The following is a 24415-nucleotide window of genomic DNA, read 5'->3' as shown; positions in this document are numbered from 1 at the left end:
AGTCAGTCGCGATGGCTACGTGGTCCGTTGAGCATCGTGTTTTCGCAGTGGAAGAGTTCATACGCAATAACGAGTCAATTGTTGCTGTGACGCGTGCCTTTCGCCGGCGTTTCAACATCCCACCTCGCGGTAGTGTTCCTAAGCGAGATACGATATTGAGTTGGGTGCATAATTTCCGCACTACTGGTTCATGTGCTCCAAAATGGACGCCTAGACCGCCAACAATAACAACGCCTGAGAACGTGGAGCGTGTGAGACGCGATGTCACTGCGAGCCCACGTCGATCAACGAGACGTCGTGCTCAAGCTCTTGGAATGTCACGTCGGAGCCTTCAAAGGATTCTTAACGAAGAACTGAAATTCCACCCCTATAAAATCCTGTTGGTACAGAAGATTCTCCCAACAGACCATCTTCAAAGGCTTCAGTTTAGCCAACAGATGTTGGAGTTATTGGAAGATGTAAACCTGATTATCATGATGTCTGACGAGGCTCACTTTCACATTAACGGATACGTAAACAAGCAAAATTGCCGTTACTGGGCCGACACTAACCCAAGAGATCTACACCAACGGCCTCTCCATAGTGACAAAGTGACGGTTTGGTGTGGGGTTTCTAAGGTAGGGATAATTGGTCCTTACTTTTTTGAAAATGAAAGGGAGCAGGCGGTTACTGTTAATTCGCAGCGTTATGTGAACATGATTGAAGATTTTCTTCTCCCACAACTTGAAGAGAACAATTATGACATGGGCAATATGTGGTTCCAACAAGACGGGGCAACTGCACATACCGCTAGGATATCAATGCAAGCTGTACGCGCTCTGTTCCCTGGCCGTTTGATTTCCCGTAATGGAGATGTCCATTGGCCCCCTCGCTCGCCGGACCTCACGGTATGTGACTTTTTCTTATGGGGCTATTTAAAAGCAAGGGTCTACATGAACAAACCCCGGACCATTCAGGAGTTGAAGGCAGCAATTCACACCGAAATCACATCAATTCCTGGTGATGTGCTTGAGTGGGCAATGCGGAACGTTAAGGACCGACTCCAAGAATGCGTCGCTCGAGAAGGAGGGCATTTGATGGATGTAATTTTTAAAAACTAACATTACTATTTTTTTGTTAATAAACTTCCATTGTAACTACACGTTTTGCACTTTATTTCAATCCAATACCTTTACAATTGACAGTTTGACAAGTATTTTAAAACCACCCGATCCATCTGCGCCACCCTGTACATATTTGAAGATAAAAATGATGCTATTAAAATATATTAATATTTTCTATGAAAATATATATATATATATATATATATATATATATATATATATATATTTTTTTTTTTTTTTTTTTTAATGGATGTTTTGTTTTATAAGAATTGCAATATCTAGAGTCTCAGACCTGATAGAATGCTCAAATTTGTTTTAATTTACTCTTAAACATATAGGCTATTTGATAAAACAAAAATAATGATGGCTTTTTAACATGTTTATTAATTATAGTAGATTACATTAGAATTATGTACAAAGATACTTACGACACTTATGTATAACCCAACTGATTGCTTGAAACATTGAATTTTTTGAGTAATTTTGTCTTTTTAATAAACATTAATGCTGATTCAAACTGTTTTTCCACTTCATCCAAGAGCTTTCAGTTCTTTTGATACAGTCTTTTTTGAAGTAATACATTCTCCCAGTGCCGCTTGATTGAGGTGCGTCTACTACACAGACTATGTGCTCCAAAGGCACTATGCAGGAATCTTCTCTTTCAGGCCAGTAAAATGATGCAGCAGGTCCTGAAGGATGTAGAAATAGAATTTCTGCATCTTCTTCATCATTGAATATTGTTTTTACCAGTCCAAAGTACCAGTTACCATCATAATTTGCAGCCACATAGCTATTTATGGATGGTTCAACACGAACCCAATCAGAAGAAGAATGGAAAGAAAAGACTAAGGAGGGTTTTACACTATCTGTAGTCCTTCTAATTTCAAGGTTGTTTGTTGGAAGTGGTTTGAAGTTATGAAAACTTCTTGTTCCAGGAATGGTTCGGGTTGCTGAAAAACGTTTTTCTAGTTTTAACCATAGCAAATCAGCTTCTTTTTTGTCAATAAAGTGAAAATGAATGTTTTCAATATTTCTTTCACAAAACTTATACACATCGATTGCTGTCATTATTTGTTCTTTGTCTGAAAGCTGTAGACTGGCTTTCCTTAAAATTCTTTTAATAGTTCCTCCTAGGCCATCACAAATTGACTTCCCATGACTTGTTGCAAAAAAAAGAGTGTTTGGCCTTCAAATTAGTCTCTCAAGTGTTCAGTCAATTTTTTAAAACTGTTTCTATTTTTGTACTGCCCAGCACAACCATCTGTAAAGTAGTGAACTGAGTCAATGTCAGTATGATGTAATGACAGCGACTTTGTAATTTCTTTTTGTACAAAGTTAACAAAACCAGTGTTATGTTCTTCGTCGTCACTAATAAAACAGTGGTTGGAATCAAAAACATTGTTTTCCTCATTTCTTAGAAAAACTCCAACTGGGTGTAGAGTACAACCACCTCTATTCCAGTGGTAACTTTGGATCTCATTTTGTATAACAAAGGAATAATTTTCACTGAAATCCATCACAATAATTGCTGTTTTGGGTGGTGGGTCTTCTTTCAATCTTTTAAAGGCTGCTGATTGTGATTTTGCTATAAACGAGTTCGGGGTGAGCTTTTCCAATGACCTAACCAATAAAGAAATGTAGTCTTCAACACTGATAGACTGTTTGATCATTTCTGCCCTGTCTGTGTTAACCCACTGACTGATTACAATTTCTTCTTCTAAATCATAATATTCACTTAGTTTTTCAGTTAAGCACTCTGTTAGTGCAGTATTTGCAGGACAGCTGTTGCAATGATGTAGCATGCAGTTTTGGTTTTCTGTGTTGCACACAAGCATCTTAATTAGGTCTTTATATGATTCTTAAATTTTCACAGCATCCAGTAATAGTTTAACATTCTGGTGGATACTGCATACACATACAGTGTGTGTGCCTGCAGCACCAGCAAGGATACACCATTTAGGTCTCAAGAAACAAAATTTTGAAAATCCTACTTCTACCTCGGGATTCTCCTATTTGAAATAATAATAGAGTTCTCCCAAGTTACACAAAATGAGTCTTTTTTGCATGTACACATTTTCTTGAACACTTACTTTGTCTTTCGTTCCAGGTAGCACTCTGGAACTTTCATGCTTTTCATAAAAATCTGTTACAAGTCTTACTGTATTTTCAGAAAGAGTTTTACCTTTTTTTGGACCAGGAGTTTCCAAAATACCCTTTTCAGATTTTAGCTTTCTAGCTTGTCGCACCATGTACTCACTTACATTAAATTCTTTCATCACTTTATTTCGACTCCAAGAATCTGGAGCCAAGGTCAGAATCTGGATTTTTCTAGACCTCCCAACAGATGAAATCTTCTCTTTCATAAGAGAAATCATTACATCAAAATCCTTTGCTTTCTCAACCACACTTTTATCTTCTTCGTCATCATCAGAACTTGGTGCATCATATTTTAATGCTTTTGAAACCGATTTTTTGCAGTCTTTTCAATACTGCTAACCTTCCTTTTAAAATAAGACCCTTTACTTTGTTCTGACAAGCCATGAAGCTTTATCGGTGTTAAACCTAAATAATCAAGAGCAATGTTTGTTTGTACGAGGGATTCATTTCTGGATTCCAATGATTCTAATTCAACCATGACTTCATCTGTTTCACTTTCATTGACTTCAACTCTTAATTTTTCCTCACAAAAGTTACGGCATGTTGAGCAAAGCTTTTGTCCAGGTTTTATGCTAATATTTTTTGTCAGTAATTGTTTAGAAAGATCCAAGTCTACACTTCTCAACGATTTTTTGATGGGCTTTTTGTGTTTTTTTAGTGGGTCTACACATGTTGTTTGATACTTTTCAAAAACATTTAAAAAGTAGTAGCTGTGGTGTGAACATATATTCTTAAATTCACACAGATTAATTCCAGATCGTAAGTGGATCAAATCTTTTTCTTCCTCACTCAATTCTGATACCAGTTGTAACTTTTTTGAAGGTGTGTAGGTTGTTTGGAAACAGTCAGATTTTTTAAATAACCCTACACTACAGGTTTGAATATCTGACATACTGATTTCACTTTTGGTCTGATTACTGTTCTGGTTACTTTTATAGGATATTGGAAAAGAATCTCTGTAAACTAAGTAACAGTACTTACTGAGAGTTCGAATAAACTTAATAAAATACTATCCAAGCACTATTTAACACTGTAATAATTTTTTACTTCAAAACACAGGAGTAACAAAACAAAATCCAAGTGTGCATTGCTACTCCAAGAAGACAAAAACTTGTTTTCGGTGTCTAAGTCACTTGGTATTTTTTGTTTTTAAAATATAATTAATATTATTTTAAAAATTAGATAACTATTAAACAGGTTAAAAAGCCAACATAATTTTTCTTTTATCTAATAGCCTATACAATTAAGAGTATTTTAAAATAAATTTGAGCTTTCTATCAGGTCTGAGACTCTAGATATTGCAGTTTTTGTAAAACTAAACATCCGTTAGTTAAAAAAATTAAAAAAGACTTGTAATTTTTTTTTTCATTTGGAAGATTTTAATATATCTTTATGGTAATTTTTTTTAACATTTAGATATAATACACAAACTTATTCCAAAATTTCATACTGATATCTTGAGTATTCTTTAATATACAAATTTTTTTTAGTTGTGAGGACACGTTAAGTTACAATTTCCGACTGCTGAAACAACGCCAAATTAAAAAACTTTAAAAATTTATAAAAAAAACTATAAGAGATAGAGCAAAAAAAATTTACAAGTGCTTTCAGGATGATAAAAGAAGTAATTGTACCAAGTTTCATCAAAATCTGACGTGGTTGGTGTCAAGGCCTGGGTGACTTGACATGGAATGACCCAAAACCATTAATGGAGGACAGGGGTCACTGATTCATAACAAGTGAAACTGGTTGGTTAGTGTATAATCCAATTTATCACTTTGATCCACTAATGTTGCAGAAATTTTGTTGTTCTGTTGTTACTGTCACATCATAACATCTGTTCCTCCAACATTACAATATCTTAGCTGTCTGTCTGCTACCTTTCACTTGTTTTGCCAACAGGGAAAAGAAATATGTAATTTGCATTTGTAGAGCACACTGTGGTGTCATCTGATAGATATTTCTGCTGTGCCTTCATTTCTAAAATTATGCCTGGTACACATGTTAAACCCTTTTTTAAGCTTGCACAATGAATTTACAAATTCATAGTATTTGCTGTTAATAGTCTAAAACTGTCATGCTGCATGCTCAGCTTCCATCAATGCAGCTCATAAAAACTGTAGCGCAGGAAAGGAGCCAGGTGGCCCTCGATGTGATGTCTTTGAAATCAAGCATGTTGCACCTACTGTGGAATGGGGTGAGATTGACCTTGGAGGGTGAGATTGATCACTGTTCAACTTTCTATTTGAAAATAAATTTCAACCTAACAAGTACAGCTATATTTCTTTCTCAGTGTTGGCAGTATTTGTAAACTATCTTTGAAAGTGGTGGCCATCTTAGTTATCAAGTGATTCTTACAATTTGGAGGGAAGCACATGTTGAAGTTCAGTGAATTTTTTGTTTTTCCACTGACCTATTTACGAATTCATGTAAGTTAAATTTGATTTAGGTATCATCATCAGTTATCTGCTATATTAGCAGGTCCTTTGCCTCTCCATTTTCTGCGATCCATTGCTTCCTTCTTAAGGCTGCTGTATGTTGTACCATCCATCCTGTCATCCAATATCTGGAATCTCTTTCTTCCTCGCTTCCTTTTCCTTCTACATAACCTTCTAAAACTGTTTTTATCAGTCCATCATTCTTTCTTAATATATGCGCAATCCAATTTCTTTTTCTTCTCTTTATTACATCTAGTAACTGTCTTTTCTCTCCCACTCTTCTCAGTACCTCTTCATTTTTTACTCTGTCCATCCAACTTATTCTTTCCATCCTCCGCCATGTCCAGATCTCAAAAGCCTCCAGCCTTTCTCTGTCTTTTTTCCTCATAGTCCATGTTTCAGCGCCATATAGAACACTCCATACAAGACATTTTATGAGTCTCTTTCTGAGTTCTCTGTCCAGGCCGGTGCAGAAAATTCTTCTTTTCTTATAAAACGCCTCTTTTGCCATTGCTATCCTTGTTTTAATTTCTGTGGTGCACTTCCAGTCGGTGTCTATCCTGCTTCTGGCTAAAAGGACCATGTCATCAGCAAACCTCAAACACCCTACTCTTCTTCCTCCAATTTCTACTCCTTTGTCATCTAATGAGCATTGGTCAATCATATTTTCCAAGTAGAGGTTGAAAAGAGTAGGTGAAAGACAGCATCCTTGTCTTACTCCTATTCCTAGTCTGATCCAGTTTGTACTTTCTCCTCTCACTTTAACTGAAACTTTTTGATTAAGATGTAATGGGTTTATAAGTCTTCTTGTTTTCCAGTCCACTCTCTGTTCCCTCATTATAGCCGCCAACTTGTCCCAAACCACATTGTCAAATGCCTTTTTTAGATCGATGAAGCACATATATAGGCCTCTTCTATTTTCAATAAACCTTTCTCCCAAGATTCGTAGGAGCCCTATTGCATCTCTGGTGCCCGTATTCCGTCTGATTTAGGTATACTGCTGTTTAAATATTACCTTTAGAATTGTTATTCCTTGGTCATTTAGCACTGTTTATTAAGATTTTTGTGATAAGTCAGTTTTCTGGCTATAACCTCTAAATCTGCATGGGGTGAGTTTGGTCATGGCATTACAAAAATTCTCTGCTGGATAACTATACATGATATAATATTGGGAACCCTTAAATATCACGCAATTTTACTATTAGTGCAAATACAGAATGTTTACACTTCCTTGCTTGTTTTGTTAGTGTTTTAAAATGGGAAGAACATATAAATGTGCCCTGGGTTGTAGAGTGAATGGTAATTACTTGGAATCCCACATTGAAGCAGCTTTATAAGATGTGATTGACGACAATATGTCACTGAGGAAAGCAGCTACAAAGCACAAATTGGCATATGGTACTTTATACAACAAATACCATGGACTTTGAATTAAAAAAACTGGTGCTCAGACAGTGTTTACCCAAGATGAAGAAATAGCATTTCTGACAGCTCTTGTTAAGTGTATCTCCTGGGGCTTCCCACTGACTTCGTTAGATTTAAGAATGTTTGTTAAATTTTTCCTGGATGAACAAGGCAGAATGTGCACTAAATTCGCAGATAATCTCCCAGGTAAAGATTGGGTTCGTAGTGTCTTACAGCAACATAAACATTTTGCAGGGCTGCATCTAACATTACAGTGCCCCATGTTAGTGTCTCACCTGAAATTGTCATTGCATATTTTGACAATCTGAAAGAGACTCTTGTAAATGTGCATCCAGCTAACGTATTTAATTATGACGAAACCAATGTCAGTGATGACCCTGGGGAGTCATTAGTGATCTACTGGCGTGGAACCAAGTACCCCGAAAAAGTCTGCAGTCACTCCAAATCATCAACAACCATCACTGTGTGTGGCTCAGCAGCTGGTGACTTGTTTCCTCCGTATATAATCTATAGAAGCCAGCATCTCCAGAAGTTGTGGTTAGAGAATGGCCCTAGAATTCATCCTTGCTGCACTTCTGGGGCTTGCCACAGTCAAACATCAAATGGATGGATTGACATGGTGACATTTACCGACTGGTTTGAGTCATCATTTTTGCCACATGACAGACGTTTGGATGGTGTTAAAGTTCTTCTTGGGGACAACTTGGTATCCAACTTCAGTCCAGAAGTCCTCAGACCCTGTGAAATATATAACATAAAATTTGTTTGTATGCACAAATCTTTGTCAGCCTCTGGATGTGGTTTCCTTCCGGCCCTTGAAGATGGGACAGTGGAAGATTCTCGACAGGTATAAGGGTAGTCATGGAAACACTGGCCTACCAAAGAAAGACTTTCCATCATTATTGGCCAAAACTTTAAAAACCATGGATGCAGTTCCTCCTAAAACGGAGCAGCAGGAGAAAAGTGGAGTTAAACGCAATATTATTGCAGGAGTATTAGCATGTGGGTAGGTACCATTAAACCCTCAGCATGTACTCCAGAAATTACCCAAGGAACGTGAAGACATGGAAGATTTACAGGAGAAAATAATGACTCCCTGATAGAGTTTCTGAAGAAAAGGCATTCTGGTGATGAAACATCTGGTTCCGTGTCCCGGCGTCATGGAAAAAGATTGATGGTTGAGCCTGGTAAGTGTATCACTGTGCAGAACAGTGATGATGAACATGAAGTATCTGCTACTGAAAAATCAGATGATGATCAGATGCCAGCTGAAAGTGAAGATGAAGTAGTACTGGAACAGGACTGTGAGTTACCAGATGGATATTCCAGTACTGGTAATGTGAAGGAGGGTTCATTTGTGAAAATGAAATTCTTAGGGGGCAGTAGGAAAAAAAACAGAGTTTAGATTTGTTTGCATTGTTCAGGAAGTATTGTATGAGGGGGAAGTAAAAGTGATGGGAATGAGAAAAATTGGTGATCCCCAGAAAGTGTTCCGAGCTGAAGAAGATGATCTATATGTAGTGGCGATGAAGGACATTTTACTGGTTCTACCAGTTCCTTCTATTGCAGGTGGTGGTCATCTCAAATGTATGAGATGGAATCCAAAATTTTCGGGACTGGTGCTGCCATTTGGAAAGTAGTAGTAGATCTTTGTACCGCTAGGTGGCGATAGTTGCATATCTGATAAGTCAGTGTGCAGAGTGGCATTCAGCTGGGAGGACGTGTTGCGTGTCCACAGTGGTTTCCGTAATACTCTGTGTTTGGTGTCTGGCGATTTTATGATGGATCCGTGTATCAGATTCTGTGCGAATCTCGGGAAAAGTGCTATGGAGGCCCTTGTAATGATTCAACAAGTGTTTGGGGGACAGAGCATGAGCCATACACATGTGTTTGAGTGGCTCTCCAAGACCCAAAAAAGCGAGACAGGTGAAGAGCAAAGTGAAGAGTATAATCATTGTTTTCTTTGATACCAAGGGAATTGTGCACAAAGAATTCATCCCACCCAACCAAACAGTGAATTCTGCGTACTACTGTTACGTTTTGTGACATCTCCATGAAAACGGGCGGCAACAACGGCCCGAACTGGCTGCTGCATCACAACAATGTGCCCTGTCACATGTCCTTGCTCACTAGGACATTTTTGGCAAAAAACTACATGGCGGTTGTACCTCACCCACCGTACTCGCCAGATTTGGCACATTGCGACTTCACGCTATTCCCAAAACTGAAACTCAAGTTAAAAGGTCGTCGGCTCGACACTCTAGAGAGGACTCAAGAAACATCGCTGGTGATGGTAAACACCCTCAAAGAACAGGGCTTCCAGAAAACGTTTGACCAGTGGCAGAAGTGCTGGGACCAGTGTGTAGGTGCGGATGGGAACTACTTCGAGGGTGATGGTGACAATTAGTCCAAAGGTAAGGTTTTCAACAGATGGCAGCACCAGTCCCAAAAATTTTGGATAGCACCTCATACCTTTACAACCAACATTAATGTTAAAGAATGTTGAAAGGAACTTAACTTGTGTAGGCTAAATTTGTTTCAGTTTTATTTTCTATAGTTTATTTTGTTTTTGTTTCCAAATTATTTACTGTACTGTGTGTTATTTTGTTTTTGTTTCATGTAAATGCATACACTGAGCCTAATGAAAATTTAAGCGTACTACGGAAGAAAACTGCTACATTTGAAACTAGTTTTTATAGTAGCCTGTCAGTAAGAAACCATATCACTTACATTAAATATATCTTTAAATATAACTTGGAACATATGTATTCTTCCGATCAATCTCACCCCATTTGCTTTTTTTGCTATATCACAGAGAGGTTAACATTGATCTCTTTTGGTCACTAGTAGTGTAGTTTCATGCTGTAAAAACGAGATAGTCAATCTCACTCCAAATCAGGTTTAAGATTGATCACCCATATTTAATTTTTTTGTGCTTTATGGATAATGAAGAAAAACACATAAAGATCTTTTTCTGAATCCCTTCAACTTGTTTTTATGGACAGTAATTTTTATTCTAATGAATTGAACTCCCTTAAGCATTAGTGGTCAAAACTCCAGTAGAAGTGATCAATCTCACCCCATTCCACAGTAATTGCTTATTGTGTACTGAGTGTTCAACTTTGTTCTTGGCCATAGTGTGGTAGTGGTCATTCATTCTTCTGGACAGCAGATTTGTTGTTGTACTTACATAAAGAGCCTTGGAGTTACTGCAGCAGAGTGGATATATGGAGTGTGAGCTTTCACAGGTGGCCATGCCTATGGTGGGATATGATAAGCCTGTGATGGGACTGAAGTAGGAAGTGTTGAGCGGCTGGATTGGACAGGTCATGCACATGGGTCATCGCCAGGGATATGCTCGCTGTGGTTAGGGGTTGGGAGTTTGAAGCAAATTGGTATCAACAAATATAGATGGGCCCCGTGTGTTGTCAAGGTTGTTTCAACTATATTGCAGTAGTTTTGTTGGGAAGCCATTACACATCCTCCATACAGTCCCAGTCTCTTCCCATGCGATTTCCATATTTTCGGAACCCAGAAGAGAGACATTCAAGGCCGTTGATTTGCTCCGGATGAAGAGGTGTACACTTGGGTACAGTTATGATTCTGTAGGCATCCTCAAACATCTTCCCATGAAGGAATTGACCATCTTGTCACACAGTGGGGTAAATACACTCATGCTCATAAATTAAGGATAATTGCAGAATGTGGTGCCACACAACGTGGCACTACACAAAATTGGCGCTAATAGCATAGGCACATAGGGAACACACACGACACAGATCTGTAAGTCCACGGTATTGGTGATAAGTTAAAAAACCGTCCCGAAACCTCCTACAAAACGCCACTTTTTCCTGCGCATGTACCCCGAAATTAATATGGAATATGATCACCATGCACGCGTACACAGGCCGCACAACGGGTTGGCATACTCTGGATCAGGTGGTCGAGCAGCTGCTGGGGTATAGCCTCCCATTCTTGAACCAGTGCCTGTCAGAGCTCCTTAAGTGTCATAGGGGTTTGAAGACGTGGAACGATATGTCGACCAAGAGCGTCCCAGATGTGCTCAATGGGGTTTAGGTCTGACAAACAGGCAGACCACTCCATTCAGGGTACTCCTCCACAATAGCAGCTCAGTGGGGCTGTGCGTTATCATCCATCAGGGGGAAGGTGGGCCCCTCTGCACTCCTGAAAAGGCGGACATACTGGTGCAAAATGATGTCCCGATACACCTGACCTGTTACAGTTCCTCTGTCAAAAACATGCAGGGGTGTACGTGCACCAATCATAATCCCACCCCACACCATCAAACCAGGACCTCCATACAGGTCCCTTTCAAGGACATTAAAGGGTTGGTATCTCATTCCTGGTTCATGCCAGATGAAAACCCTGCAAGAATCACTGTTCAGACTATACCTGGACTCGTCCGTGAATATAACCTGGGACCATTGATCCAATGACCGTGTACTGTGATCTTGACACCAGGCTTTACAGGCTCTCCTGTGACCATGGGTCAGTGGAATGCACCTTGCAGGTCTCAGGGTGAATAAACCATGTCTGTTCAGTCGTCTGTAGACTGTGTGTCTGGAGACCACTATTCCAGTGGTTGCGGTAAGGTCCCGAGCAAGGCTACCGGCAGTACTCCGTTGCCATCTACGGGCACTGATGGTGAGATATCGGTCTTCTTGTGGTTTTGTACACTGTGGACATCCCGTATGGTAGCACCTGGACATGTTTCCTGTCTGCTGGAATTGTTGCCATAATCTTCAGATCACACTTTGTGGCATATGGAGGTCCCACTGTGTTTGACCAGCCTCCAGTTGCCCTAGTATTCTACCCCTCATAACATCATCAGTATGTGTTCTTTGAGCCATTTTCAACACCTAATTGTAACACAATTGTCAAGTTTACCAGTCAATAAAAACTCTATGATATTAATTACTGTGAAGGTAAAAGTCCTGTAACACTTCTAAAAAATAAAATAAATGGCTTCCAGTTCTCAATAAGGAAAAAATAGCAAATAATTCACATTGGAATGACAAAACATTGATACAATTGCATCGTATTTCTGATGCAGCTAGGAAAGTCTGAAAACGCCTGCACACTTTCTTGCTGCACCATACTCTGACATGCACCAAAACTCCTCTGCATATGTGGAATGCTGCCAGCACCACCATGCGATGACTGCAGGTCAAATGCACTGCATAGTCGTACCCCCGAGGTGATTTAAACCCGCAAACTGCCCACCAGAGCTTTGTTTCACCATGTATCAGCATTATCCTTAATTTATGAGCATGAGTGTATATCAACTACTACTTTTGAAATAATAAACAGTTTACTAATCTATTTCCATCTGTCACATTTTCATTTGATGGCCCTTTATGTAAGAAATGTGATCAAAATATAACAGGAATTTTTTAATTTAATGGGCTTTATACATCCAATTTAAAAAAAAAAAATGATTGTGTTGGCACCCATGTTCCTGATGTATGTTTCCATTGTCAGCTATTTTAAATATTTAGTTTATTGTTGACAGATGAAGAGATTATACGTGTGCTCAGCAAATTATTACTTTCCAAAAAGGATGGATCAAAGAATTTGCATTAAATTTTACTTGACAAATGGAATAAAGTGCAGCAACTCATTTGAAGTGTTGGCTGGGGATTTTCACGAATTTACTATGAGTAACACAAGAGTTTTTTCAAAGAGGGTGCTGAAGATGGTGACTGTCCTGGATGCCCTAGCACAACAATTACTGATGACAATGTGGAAGAAGTAGGGAAAATGGTTCCGGGAAATTACTGAATCACCATCAGAGAGGTTGAGAGGTTACTAATGATGTTGGCATATCCTTTGGGTCATGTCAAGCAATTTTGTCAGATGTCTTTGGCATGAAACATGTAGTTTGCTCCGAAATTGTTGACTTTCGGCCAAAAATGATGTAGTGTGGACTTCGCTCAAGAATTATTGAATGAAATTAACAATGATTCAGAATTTCTAAAAGTGATTATAACATTATGAAACATGGGTATACAGGTATGACATGGAAACAAAGGCCCACTCGTCACAATGGAAACAACCAAAAGAGCCAAGGCAAAAAAAAAAATTTCGATAAGTTCAATCACATGTGAAGGTTCTTCTCACTGTTTTCTTCAATTACAGTGGGGTAGTGCATCATGAGTTCTTGCCTTATGCCCGTACAGTCAATAAGGAATACTACCTAGAAGTTACGTGCCATTTGCATGAAGCGATCTGCAGAAAATGATCAGAACTGTGGCAAAACCACTTGTGGAAATTGTGTCACAATAATGCTGTTCAAACCCCAATGATTTTTTGGCAAAAAACAAAACTGTTATGTGCCTCAGTCACCTTATTCACTGGACTTGGCCCTCTGTGACTTCTTTCTATTACTGAGGCTGTAAAGAACCTTCAAAGGATGTTTTGCCACTGTTGATGAGATAAAAACAGTTACTGAACAAGCTGAACACCTTATAAAAAATGAGTTCCAGAAGTGCTTCCAACATTGGAAAGAGTCCTGGCACAAGTTTATTGTATCTGAGGGGGATCACTTTGATGGGACAAAGGTGATGTTGATGAATGAATAAAGACTCTCTAAGAAAAACAAAAATTCTCATTACTATTTGATCATACGTCATATCATTATATGTTAAACATTCTCAAAACTGTGGAGGAGGCTGTTCCAGTGATGGGCCCATAGGGTGGGGGCACCCCTCAGCTCACTCTCAGTTGGATGCAGCTGTTATAGACTATCTGCCAGGTGGCTCAATCACAGGCAGCGCAGCCCTGCCCACACGCATTCAATGGTATTTCATATTCAGTACCTACCTTATATTACTTATGTATGTTGATCTTTTTAACAAATTAAATATAACTTTTAGTTGTTCTTATTTAATATGAGAACAAGGTATTTAAATGTTGTGAGAAAGAAAGTTGTGGATCAAGTGACTACATAGTATGTACTGAATATTGTGAAATAGATTGCTGCTAAATTTGCTACTTTCTAATGAATGCATTGTTCAATTTTAGCAAATAAAAGACATTAATGTTTATGTTTGACAGAAGACATCAATAGAATGCCTAAACCAGCTGTCCAGTAGCCAGCGATACCTTCCCTTACCAGTGGCTACGGCACGAACAGAGCCTTTGCCAGCACAGGATGTTGGCTCCCTAACGTATCCACAGTATCTGGCAACAGTGCGAGCTCAAGTTGGCTATACAAAGGAAATCCATGATGTTCTACTGGCTGCTGCTCAAAATCTTGGTATGGGAGAGTGAAACTAATTACTTTCCTAGCTGCATCAGAAATACGATGCAATTGTATCAATGTTTTGTCATTCCAATGTGAATTATTTGCTGTTTTTTCCCTATTGAGAACTGGAAGCCATTTATTTTATTTTTTAGAAGTGTTACAGGACTTTTACATTCACAGTAATTAATATCATAGAGTTTTTATTGACTGGTAAACTTGACAATTGTGGTACAATTAGGTGTTCAATAATGAAGTGTGGTGGGAGTGTCTACATAGGTGCAGTAGTGAAAAACGTAAGGAAGAGACAGTTAATGTGTAATGTAAGGCAGTTCGTCAGTAAAAAGGAAATGTCTGGAATGGGAAAAGTAAGCTAAAATGTTAAGGAATGAATAGGAAGGAAAGCAATACAAATTCTGGACCAATAGACACAGGATGCAGGAAAGATGCCCAAGTTAACAGCAGACTGAAATGCTGTGGTTAATATTCTTGAGCATCTATTAACTTGCTTAATTTGAATTTTATTAATTAATTCTCTTAGATACGTAAGTAAATAATAATTTATGTGAAATGTACAGTATTTGAAATGCAATGGCACATTTCTAAAGTACCAATGCATAATTATTGTGTTAAATGTTACAAACTGATATTCTGAAACTAAAAAAAATAGAAATACAAGTATCATGGCATCTGATACTGTTTCTATATAAGATATAGAAAACCGAAGTGCCACGCACTGCTCACATGTCACGAGAGAGAATCAGACCAGTACATAGTTATTTTGTGTAAACTGAAAATTTTCTAAAATTGGAGACAGTCAGTCTAAATTTTATCTGTAATCAACTAGTTTTGTGAAATATTTTAACTGAAGTATTATTATTTACTTGATATAGACACTGTGCATATTGGATACTACACTGAAGTGCCAAAGAAACTGGTATTGGCATGCATATTCAAACAGGCAGAATAAGGTGCTGCAATTGGAAATGCCTATATAAGACAATAAGTGTCTGGTGCAGTTGTTTGATCAGTTACTGCTGCTACAATGGCAAGTTATCAAGATTTAAGTGAGTTTGAATGTGGTGTTACAGTCGGCGCATGAGCAATGGGGCACAGCATCTCTGAGGTAGTGATGAAGTGGGGATTTTCCTGTACGACCATTTCACAATTGTACCATGAATGCCAGGGGATCGGTAAAACATCAAATCTCTGACGTCACTGCGGATGGGGGAAAAAAAAATAATCTGTAAGCATGGGACCAGTGACGACTGAAGAGAATTGTTCAACGTAACAGAAGTGAACCCTTCTGCAAATTGCTGCAGATTTCTATGTTGGGTGCCCCCTGCGGGTCCAGGGTAAGAATAGGCCCAAGGTATTCCTGCCTGTCATAAGAGGTGACTAAAAGGAGTTTCAACCATTTCAGCCTTCAATGTGATGGTCCCCATTGGGGTTTCACCTCCATTTTTCAAAATTCTACAGAAGTAAGAGCCTTTTGGTGAAGGACACCTTACGTGGTGTATCACCGGTCCTCAGTGCACTAAGAACTTGGCACTCATCATCGTAACGGCGTCGTAACTGCACCCACTGTTCATCAATTTGGGCCTAAACACCTGATGGGTTGCACAAGTTACGCCCATAGTGCGTCCCCATCTGCACGTACGATCATGATGGACTTTCCATGGCACTAGAAATCCAGCACGGTAGCCAGCCCATTGTGGTGGGGTCATCATGTACCCTCTAGGTTGTACCCCCTGACAACACAGGGATCGTCCTGCCGATACCTGAGCTGCACCCTCCACACGCCAGCCAAGGAGTAGATGCCCGTCTGCCTGGGGCATCAGGACTCCCGGCACGGTCATCCTGCCAGGTGGCCCTTGCTGAGGCTGGGTTGCGCCCATGGGGAGAGCCACTTGTCGGAGTGGGTGGTATCGGAGCGGACGTTTCGCAGATGAAACGTCAACATGCATCAGGTCGCTCTGCGGGCGCGTCTTCTAAGAGGAAAGGTTCTGTCTCTGTCTCTGGTTCTAGTACTTCTGCCTTTTCCCCCTTGGCCACTCCCTGGGAGGAAGGACAGGCCTGCCGGCTTGGGGCGAAATACTTCCCCCGCTATTTAGTTTGTTTTCGGACTGATGGGGGGACGTTTGCCACCTCCAAGCCCATGTTCTTTGTACAGCATATCGAGGATATCTTCCGAGAAATTGAGGCTCTTAGTAAAATGTGTTTGGGGTCCATTCTCATAAAGACCACCTCCGCTACACAGTCGGCGGCGCTCCAGGCATGCGACCGACTAGGGGACATCCCAGTGTCCATTGTCCCACATCTGGCGCTCAATAGGACGGAGGGGATTATTTTCCATCGGGACCTCCTGCTGCAATCTGATGAGGAGCTCAGGGCCAAACTGGAGCACCGTGGCGTGCATTTTGTCTGGCGAGTCCAGCACGGCCCCAAAGACCGTCACGTCGACACTGGGGCCTTTATCCTCGCCTTCGAGGGGGATGTTCTCCCGGAGAAGGTAAAGGTGATGTGCTACTGGTGTGACGTGCGACCTTACGTCCCGCCTCCTATGTGATGCTTTCAATGTTTGCGCTTCGGGCACATGTCGCCACGGTGTGAAGCTGAGCCCCTTTGTGGCGATTGTGGACGTCTTCTTCGTGAGGGACATACATGCACCCCACCACCTTGGTGCGTCAATTGTCCTGGCCTCCACTCACCTAGATCTTTCGACTGCCCCGCATATCAGAAGAAGAAGATACAAGAATTGAAAACCTTGGACCGTCTGTCTTATTCTGAGACCAGGAAGAAATATGACCGCCTCCATTCCGTGATGTTGACAACGTCGTTTGCTTCAGTCGTGTCCACTCCTTCTGCAGTATCCTCACCCCTATCCTGTCCCCCCTCCACCTCCTCACCCCATCCAGGGCCTATGCCTCCGCCTCCCAAATCCCTCCCTTCCAAATCCTCCTCCCTCATGGCCCCTGCCCCCTCTGCCCCAGGGGCCACCCTTCCTCCTCCTCCTCCTCCTCCTCCTCCTGAGAAGCGATCCTCTTCTCAGGCGTCCATCGGGGAAACGTTACGGACCCCAGCTTCCAAGGTCCGGCATTCCAAAAAGGACCCCGAGTGTGAGGACTTTCTTCGAGTCCAGCCCCCACAGCCCACCATCCCTGTGACTCATCGGTCTTCCAAGAAGGCCTCAAAGAACAAGTCTTTATCCCCCTCTCCACCCCGGCGCGTTTCGTCTGATGCTCCTCCGACAGTCGCTGCTCTCGGCCGTCCTCAGTTTCGCCGGGACGCTCTGCTGCCAGGCGCTCAGCTGGCCTGTCGTCGGTGGACGATGCTGCCCCTCGTGCGCAACCCAGGAATGTGGCCGCAGTTGGCGACGACTCGATGCAACAGGATCCGCCTCCTGACAGTTGTAGCGATGTTCGCTCGAAACCTGGCCCTCCGCAGCCGTCGAGGCGACTAGCTCTTCACCCGTTTCATTCCCCCTTTCTCTGATTCGTGATGGCTCTGTTACATTGGAACATAAGAGGTATTCGATGTAATCGGGAGGAATTACAACTGCTCCTCCGCTTGCACTGTCTGCTCGTCATTGGTCTCCAGGAAACAAAGTTACGCCCAACTGACCATATATGCTTTTACCCACTATACCTCCGAGCAATCTGACCTAACCCCTGTGGATGATATTCCAGCTCATGGTGGGGTCATGTTCCACGTTCGGGACGATGTGTATTACCATCCCATCCCATTGACCACCCCACTCCAAGCAATAGCTGTCCGTATTACTCTTTCTGCCTTTACTTTTTCTGTTTTTTCTGTCTACACTCCATCGTCATCCACAGTAAGTTGGGCTGACATGATGCACCTGATTGTTCAGCTTCCTCGGGTGTTTTTATTAATTGGCGACTTCAATGCCCATCATCCCCTTTGGGGTTCTCCTGCATCCTGTCAGAGAGGCTCCCTCTTGGTGGATGTTTTCAACCATCTCAATCTTGTCTGCCTTAATACTGGCGCCCCGACTTTCCTCTCGGACCCTACTCATACCTACTCCTACTTGGACCTCTCGATCTGTTCTACCACTCTTGCCCATCGGTTCAAGTGGTATGTCCTTTCTGACACCTATTAGAGCGACCATTTCCCCTGTGTCGTTCGTCTCCTGCACCACGCCCCATCCCCATGTCCCTCGAGCTCGAACATACCGAAAGCTGACTGGGGACTTCACTCCTCCCTGGCGACCTTCCCGGACCAAGATTTTCTCAGCTGTGACAGTCAGGTCGAATACCTCACGGCTGTTATCATCAATGCTGCCGAACGTTCCATTCCTCGTACTACCTCTTCTTCACGTCGCGTCTCAGTCCCCTGGTGGAATGAGGCTTGCAGAGACGCTATCCGTGCTCAACGACGTGCTTTACGCACCTTTCGCCACCATCCTACGCTGGCGAATTGTATTGATTACAAACGACTCCGAGCGAAATGTTGTTGAGCCATCAAAGACAGCAAAAAAGCTTGTTGGGCGTCTTTCACAAGCTCCTTTAACAGCTTTACTCCCTCTTCTGTTGTCTGGGGTGGCCTGCGCCGGCTGTCGGGCATTAAGGCCCACTCCTCGATACCTGGCCTGACTTCAGGTAATGAGGTACTTGTGGACCCTGTGGATGTCTCCAACGCCTTCGGCCGCTTTTTCTCGGAGGTTTCAAGCTCCGCCTATTACCACCCTGCCTTCCTTCCGAGGAAAGAGGCAAAAGAGGCTCGGCGACCTTCCTTCCACTCGCTGAATCTGGAAGATTATAATGCCCCCTTTACCATGCGGGAACTCGAACATGCACTTGCACTGTCCCGGTCCTCTGCTCCGGAGCCAGATGCCATTCACGTTCAGATGCTGACACCTTTCTCCGGCAGGCAAATGCTTTCTTCTTCGTAGCTGTAATCGCATCTGGACCGAAGGTCAGGTCCCCATGCGTTGGCGTGAGGCCATCGTTGTTCCCATACCCAAACCCGGGAAGGATAGACACCTTCCTTCTAGTTACCGCCCCATTTCTCTTACAAGCTGTGTCTGTAAGGTGATGGAGCGCATGGTTAACACTCGGTTGGTTTGGATTCTTGAATCTCAACGGCTACTTACCAATGTTCAATGTGGCTTTCGTCGATGCCGCTCCGCTGTTGACCACCTTGTGACCTTGTCGACGTCCATCATGAACAACTTTTTCTGAAAGCGCCAAACGGTAGCTGTGTTCTTCGATTTGGAGAAGGCTTACGATTCCTGTTGGAGAGGAGGTATCCTCTGCACTATGCACAGGTGGGGCCTACGTGGTTGCCTGCCCCTTTTTATTGATTCATTTTTAACAGATCGACTGTTTAGGGTACGTGTGGGTTCCGTATTGTCCGACGTCTTCCTCCAGGAGAACGGAGTGCCTCAGGGCTCCGTTTTGAGCGTAGCCCTTTTTGCCATAGCGATCAATCCAATTATGGATTGCATTCCACCTAACGTCTCAGGCTCTCTTTTCGTCGATGACTTCGCGATCTACTGCAGTGCCCAGAGAACATGCCTCCTGGAGCGCTGCCGTCAGCGTTGCCTTGACAGCCTATACTCATGGAGTGTGGCTAATGGCTTCCGATTCTCTGAAGAGAAGACGGTTTGCATCAACTTTTGGCGATATAAAGCATTCATTCCACCATCCTTACATCTCGGCCCCGTTGTTCTCCCGTTCGTGGAAACAACGAAGTTTTTAGGGCTCACACTGGACTGGAAACTTTGTTGGTCTCTGCATGTCTCTTATTTGGCTGCTCGTTGTACACGTTCCCTTAATGTCCTCCGTGTTCTTAGTGGTTCATCTTGGGAAACGGATCGCACTGTCCTGCTTCGCTTAAATCGGTCCATAGTCCGATCAAAGCTGGATTATGGGAGCAATGTCTGCTCAGCCATCCCTCTTACGCCGTCTCAGCTCCCTCCGTCATCGGGGGTTACGTCTTGCAACCGGAGCATTCTATACTAGTCCCGTCGAGAGTCTTTATGCTGAAGCTGCCGAATTACCATTGACCTACTGTTGCGACGTACTGCTTTGTCGGTATGCCTGCCGGCTGTTGTCAATGCCCGACCACCCCTCTTATCAGTCCTATTTACACTGATGGCTCCAAAACTGACGATGGTGTCGGCTGTGCCTTCGTCGTCGGGGACGTCACCTTTAAATACCAACTCCTTGACCAGAGTTTCCAGCTTTACGGCCGAGCTTTTTGCTCTCAATCAGGCCGTTCAGTATGTCCGCCGCCACCGCCATTCTCTGTATGTACTCTGCTCTGATTCACTCAGTGCTCTTCAGGCCTTGGAGCTCCATATCCGGTCCATCCCTTGGTGCAACGGATCCAGCAATCCCTCCATTCTTTTGCTGATGATGGCTCTCCTTTTAGCTTTATGTGTTTGTAAGAGGCTTGTGTCATTATGGTGGGACACTTGGTTGTCACTTCAAGAAAATAAGCTCCAGGCTATAAAACCGTTCCCAGCAGCTTGGACAACCTGCTCTCGACCATCTCGGCGAGAGGAGGTCATTTTGGCCAGGTTGCGGATTGGGCATTGCCGGTTTAGCCACGGCTACCTGCTATCCGATGACCCCGCCCCGCAGTGCCCTTGTGGTCATGCATTGACAGTGCGCCATGTTTTATTGTCGTGTCCCCATTTTAATCAATCTCGTGTTGTCCTGTCTCTGCCATCTACTTTACAGAAAATTTTAGCTGATGATGTTCGAGCAGCTGCTCGTGTTCTTCGTTTTATTACTTTGACGGACTTGTCCAAATACATCTAACCCTTTTAATTATTTTATCTGCGTCTTTGTAAGAACTTTCTGGTGAGGATTTAACTGGCATGAAAGTGAATAGCTCTATCCTCAACCAAACAGCAGATAGCTGGTTATAGAATTAGCGGCTCCCTGACTTTATCTTGGCAGTTAACCCTGGAACTGGTCTAGGTCTCTTGATCCACAACATAATCAAGTTCTTTTACTTTCACGCTGGATAGTTTTTAATAGGCTACTTTCCTTTGATGCACAATACCATCTCACAATAGGACCAACCAATCTATTGTGTTCAACGTACCTCTGTCAGAATGACACATTGCAGTTGATTGTGTTTTATTTGCTAACATGAATCCAACTTTATATTTACCTATTGCTCTGTACTTTATGGTGGATTGTATTACAAGGCAGAATTTAATTTTCAGGTTTTCAAAATTTAATATAACTAAATAGATAAAAAAAATCTTCTCACCAAGTGGCAGCACCTTTTTAATGTGTGTGTTCTGCCACTACTTGGTCAGTAGACTTTTTTTAACTATCCAGTTTCATTATACAGAGTGTTTCCACAAAAGCGTGCAAAAATTTAATAGGACACATAGGATGCTCCACTGAATAATTTGAAGTAGGGAACCTGGGGTCGAAGAAGGCAGCTTAAAGAGATAGTAGGAGTAAAATCACAGAACTGTTTACTTTTTAATTTACAGTAGTTAGAGTTAACTGCAAATACTATCATTGACTCAATTGACACCATGAATGTACCATTCATACCGTATCTTACAAAATGTGGTGAAACTGACGGCCATAAACCTCAGTGGGAACATGGCATTGGTGAACAAGAGTGTGGCGCACTCTGACAGATATCCCTGGTGTGTTTCGAATCGCATCAAAGGCAGCTACAATGCTGGCAACTAATTCCATCTCCATATCCACTGGGCTCTCATACACAGATGACGTTAGAAATCCCCATAGGAAATAATCTAGGGGATTCAGGTCAGGTGACCTCACAGGCTGTGGAATAGGACTTCCCCTTCCAGTTCAGTGACCAGGAAATACAGCATTGAGATGGTTTTAGACATCCACACTGAAGTGAGATGGTGCACTGTCATGTTGCATCCACATCCTCTCACAAACAGCCAGGGCTACATTCTCCAACAACTGAGATAGAACTCTTTGCATGAATATCAAGTACAGGTGGCCATTCAGATGACCAAGTAGAAGATTTTGCCCATTGAGATTGTCGCCCACATTGCCAGCCCAGATATTTTAGTAAAATGTACTTGATGGTGTGACTTTACTAGAGCATGAGGGTTTTTCTCATCCCACACAAAGCTATTCTTGCTGTTCGAAATACCGTATGATCAGATGAGGCCTCGTCAGTAAACAGCACGATTTGGAGGAAATCTAGTCGATCAGTCTATTGTTGCAGCAACCACTGATACAACGCGGCCTTGGTGCAAAGTCAGTCACAAGCATCACATGGACTCATTGTGGGTGATATGGGTGTAATTGTTGTTCATGGAGTACTCGCTGCACGCTAGTATGTGCAGCACCCATTTTACGTGCAGTGTAATGAGTATTTGCTGCGGGGTCTGCTGCAAAACGTTCCAGCACCTCCTCCTCAAAATTGGGTGTGCGAGTGGTCCTCATGTTGCCAGGTCCCTCATTTCTTCTTTCCAGTGAACGGGTCTCCCACATCTGATGATCAAGAGACATAAACACGCGTCGTGATGGATGATTCCTACTGGGAAATTGTTCCCTGTACAGGCTTTCAGCAGTGAGAGTGTTGCAAAGTACTTCCCCATACACAAGGGGCATGTCAGTGAGTTCCGCCAAATTGTACCAGTACTGCTCCGTCGTACTGTACTGTACGTCTCTGTATAGCACTGAGTAACGAATGGGTCTGTCATTGATTTGTAGTGCATTCTGTCGTGGGACAATGTAAATACGATACTACAGAGCCACCTTAGGGACAAGTAAAGAAAACAAAACCTGCATCATGACTTCCTAGTAATCAGCTCGTCCTTTTTGTTTCCTTACAGGAAGTAAAGACTGTCCATGTAAATAAACAGCATGGTATATTTAAACCTGTACACATCTTAGTTGTAAATAAGCTGTGAAAACAGTGATGCTAGACAAAGCGGTAGAGAAGTTTACTTCCATATCTCCTTAAGCTGGCTTCTCTGACCCCAGGTTCCCTACCTCAAATTGTTCAGTGGAGCATTATCTATGTCCTCTTACAATTAGCACCCTCTTACAGACACACCCTGTATTTTCAGACTTTAAATATATCAGGATTCATCGCCGGAGACAGGAGTGTAGCGTTGCCCCAACTTGCCACTGGGATACTCATGAAAATGTCAGTGGAAGATGGTACATGCTTATCAGGGCTGCTTGATGTACTAAAGAATTATGGAGTAGTTAGAGAACTGAGATTAAATTGTTTTTTCACCTGATCTGGCCCCCATCTCACCTGCTCATGCTTATAAAATTTCATATTAATATAATAATCAGTCAAGCAGGTGTAGTATTAATGCAGCGATGTAGGACAAATGAACTAAGATTTTTTACCTGAGTATAATTTTATATATTGTTTGGTATCATTAGTTCATTTGTGGGTTGCGGGGGGGCCCCTTTCTTGAGCAGGCCTCAGGCCTGCAGCCCTGGTTGTCCTCCCCTAAATCCGGCCATGTGTTGTAATATGCCTCTTCAGTGCTGTAGAGTCAATGACTTGTTCTCAGACTGGCCAAGAGGCATTATTGGAGTGAGTTGCATCAAGGGGCATATCCACATATGAAATTATGAAGTTTTGCTTAGCTGATGATCTTGATGTTGGCTTCGTTGCCTTCCTTGGAGGCATGATAATGTCCACAAGTTTTCTTCTGGTATGGAGAAAATTAACTGATGGAATTGTTGTAAAAAATTGGGTCACACTCAAAATATTAATTGAAGTATAGCATCTGGACTTTTAAATGTTTGTATTCTGCAACATTTCGTATATTGTGGCACCGCGATTGGAAGAAACAAAACAAAAAATATATTTGCTGTCTGCAGCTGCACAAAACGATACAGCTTCATTTACATCTACACTTATGGCTACATCCATACTCCAGAAGCCACCGTATGGTGCGTGGGGGAGGGTATCCTGTACCACTACTAATCATTTCCTTTCCTGTTCCAATTGCAGATAGAGCGAGGGAAAAATGACTGTCTATATGCTTCTGTATAAGCCCTAATTTCTCGTATCTTCTT

At 42.1% G+C, this 24415-nt stretch overlaps 1 protein-coding gene across 3 annotated transcripts in view; it reads left to right on the top strand.

The window, feature by feature from the left end:
* Window positions 1–24415, top strand: part of LOC126198717 (mediator of RNA polymerase II transcription subunit 29) — a 72510-nt gene that overhangs the window by 7474 nt on the left and 40621 nt on the right. For 2 of the 3 annotated variants that reach the window (XR_007540096.1, XM_049935246.1), the window contains exon 4: window positions 14201–14402. Coding sequence is in view for 2 of the 3 variants with exons in the window: in XM_049935246.1 (XP_049791203.1) it covers window positions 14201–14402 (202 nt within the window). In the remaining variant the exon portion in view is untranslated. Of the gene's footprint in view, window positions 1–14200; window positions 14417–24415 lie in introns of those variants that run through there. The other variant, XM_049935238.1, reaches the window with a different exon arrangement.

The sequence above is a fragment of the Schistocerca nitens genome, chromosome 1 (assembly GCF_023898315.1).
Source record: "Schistocerca nitens isolate TAMUIC-IGC-003100 chromosome 1, iqSchNite1.1, whole genome shotgun sequence".
NCBI classification, from domain to species: Eukaryota; Metazoa; Arthropoda; class Insecta; order Orthoptera; family Acrididae; genus Schistocerca; species Schistocerca nitens.
This window is presented reverse-complemented; position numbering and strand designations above follow the sequence as displayed.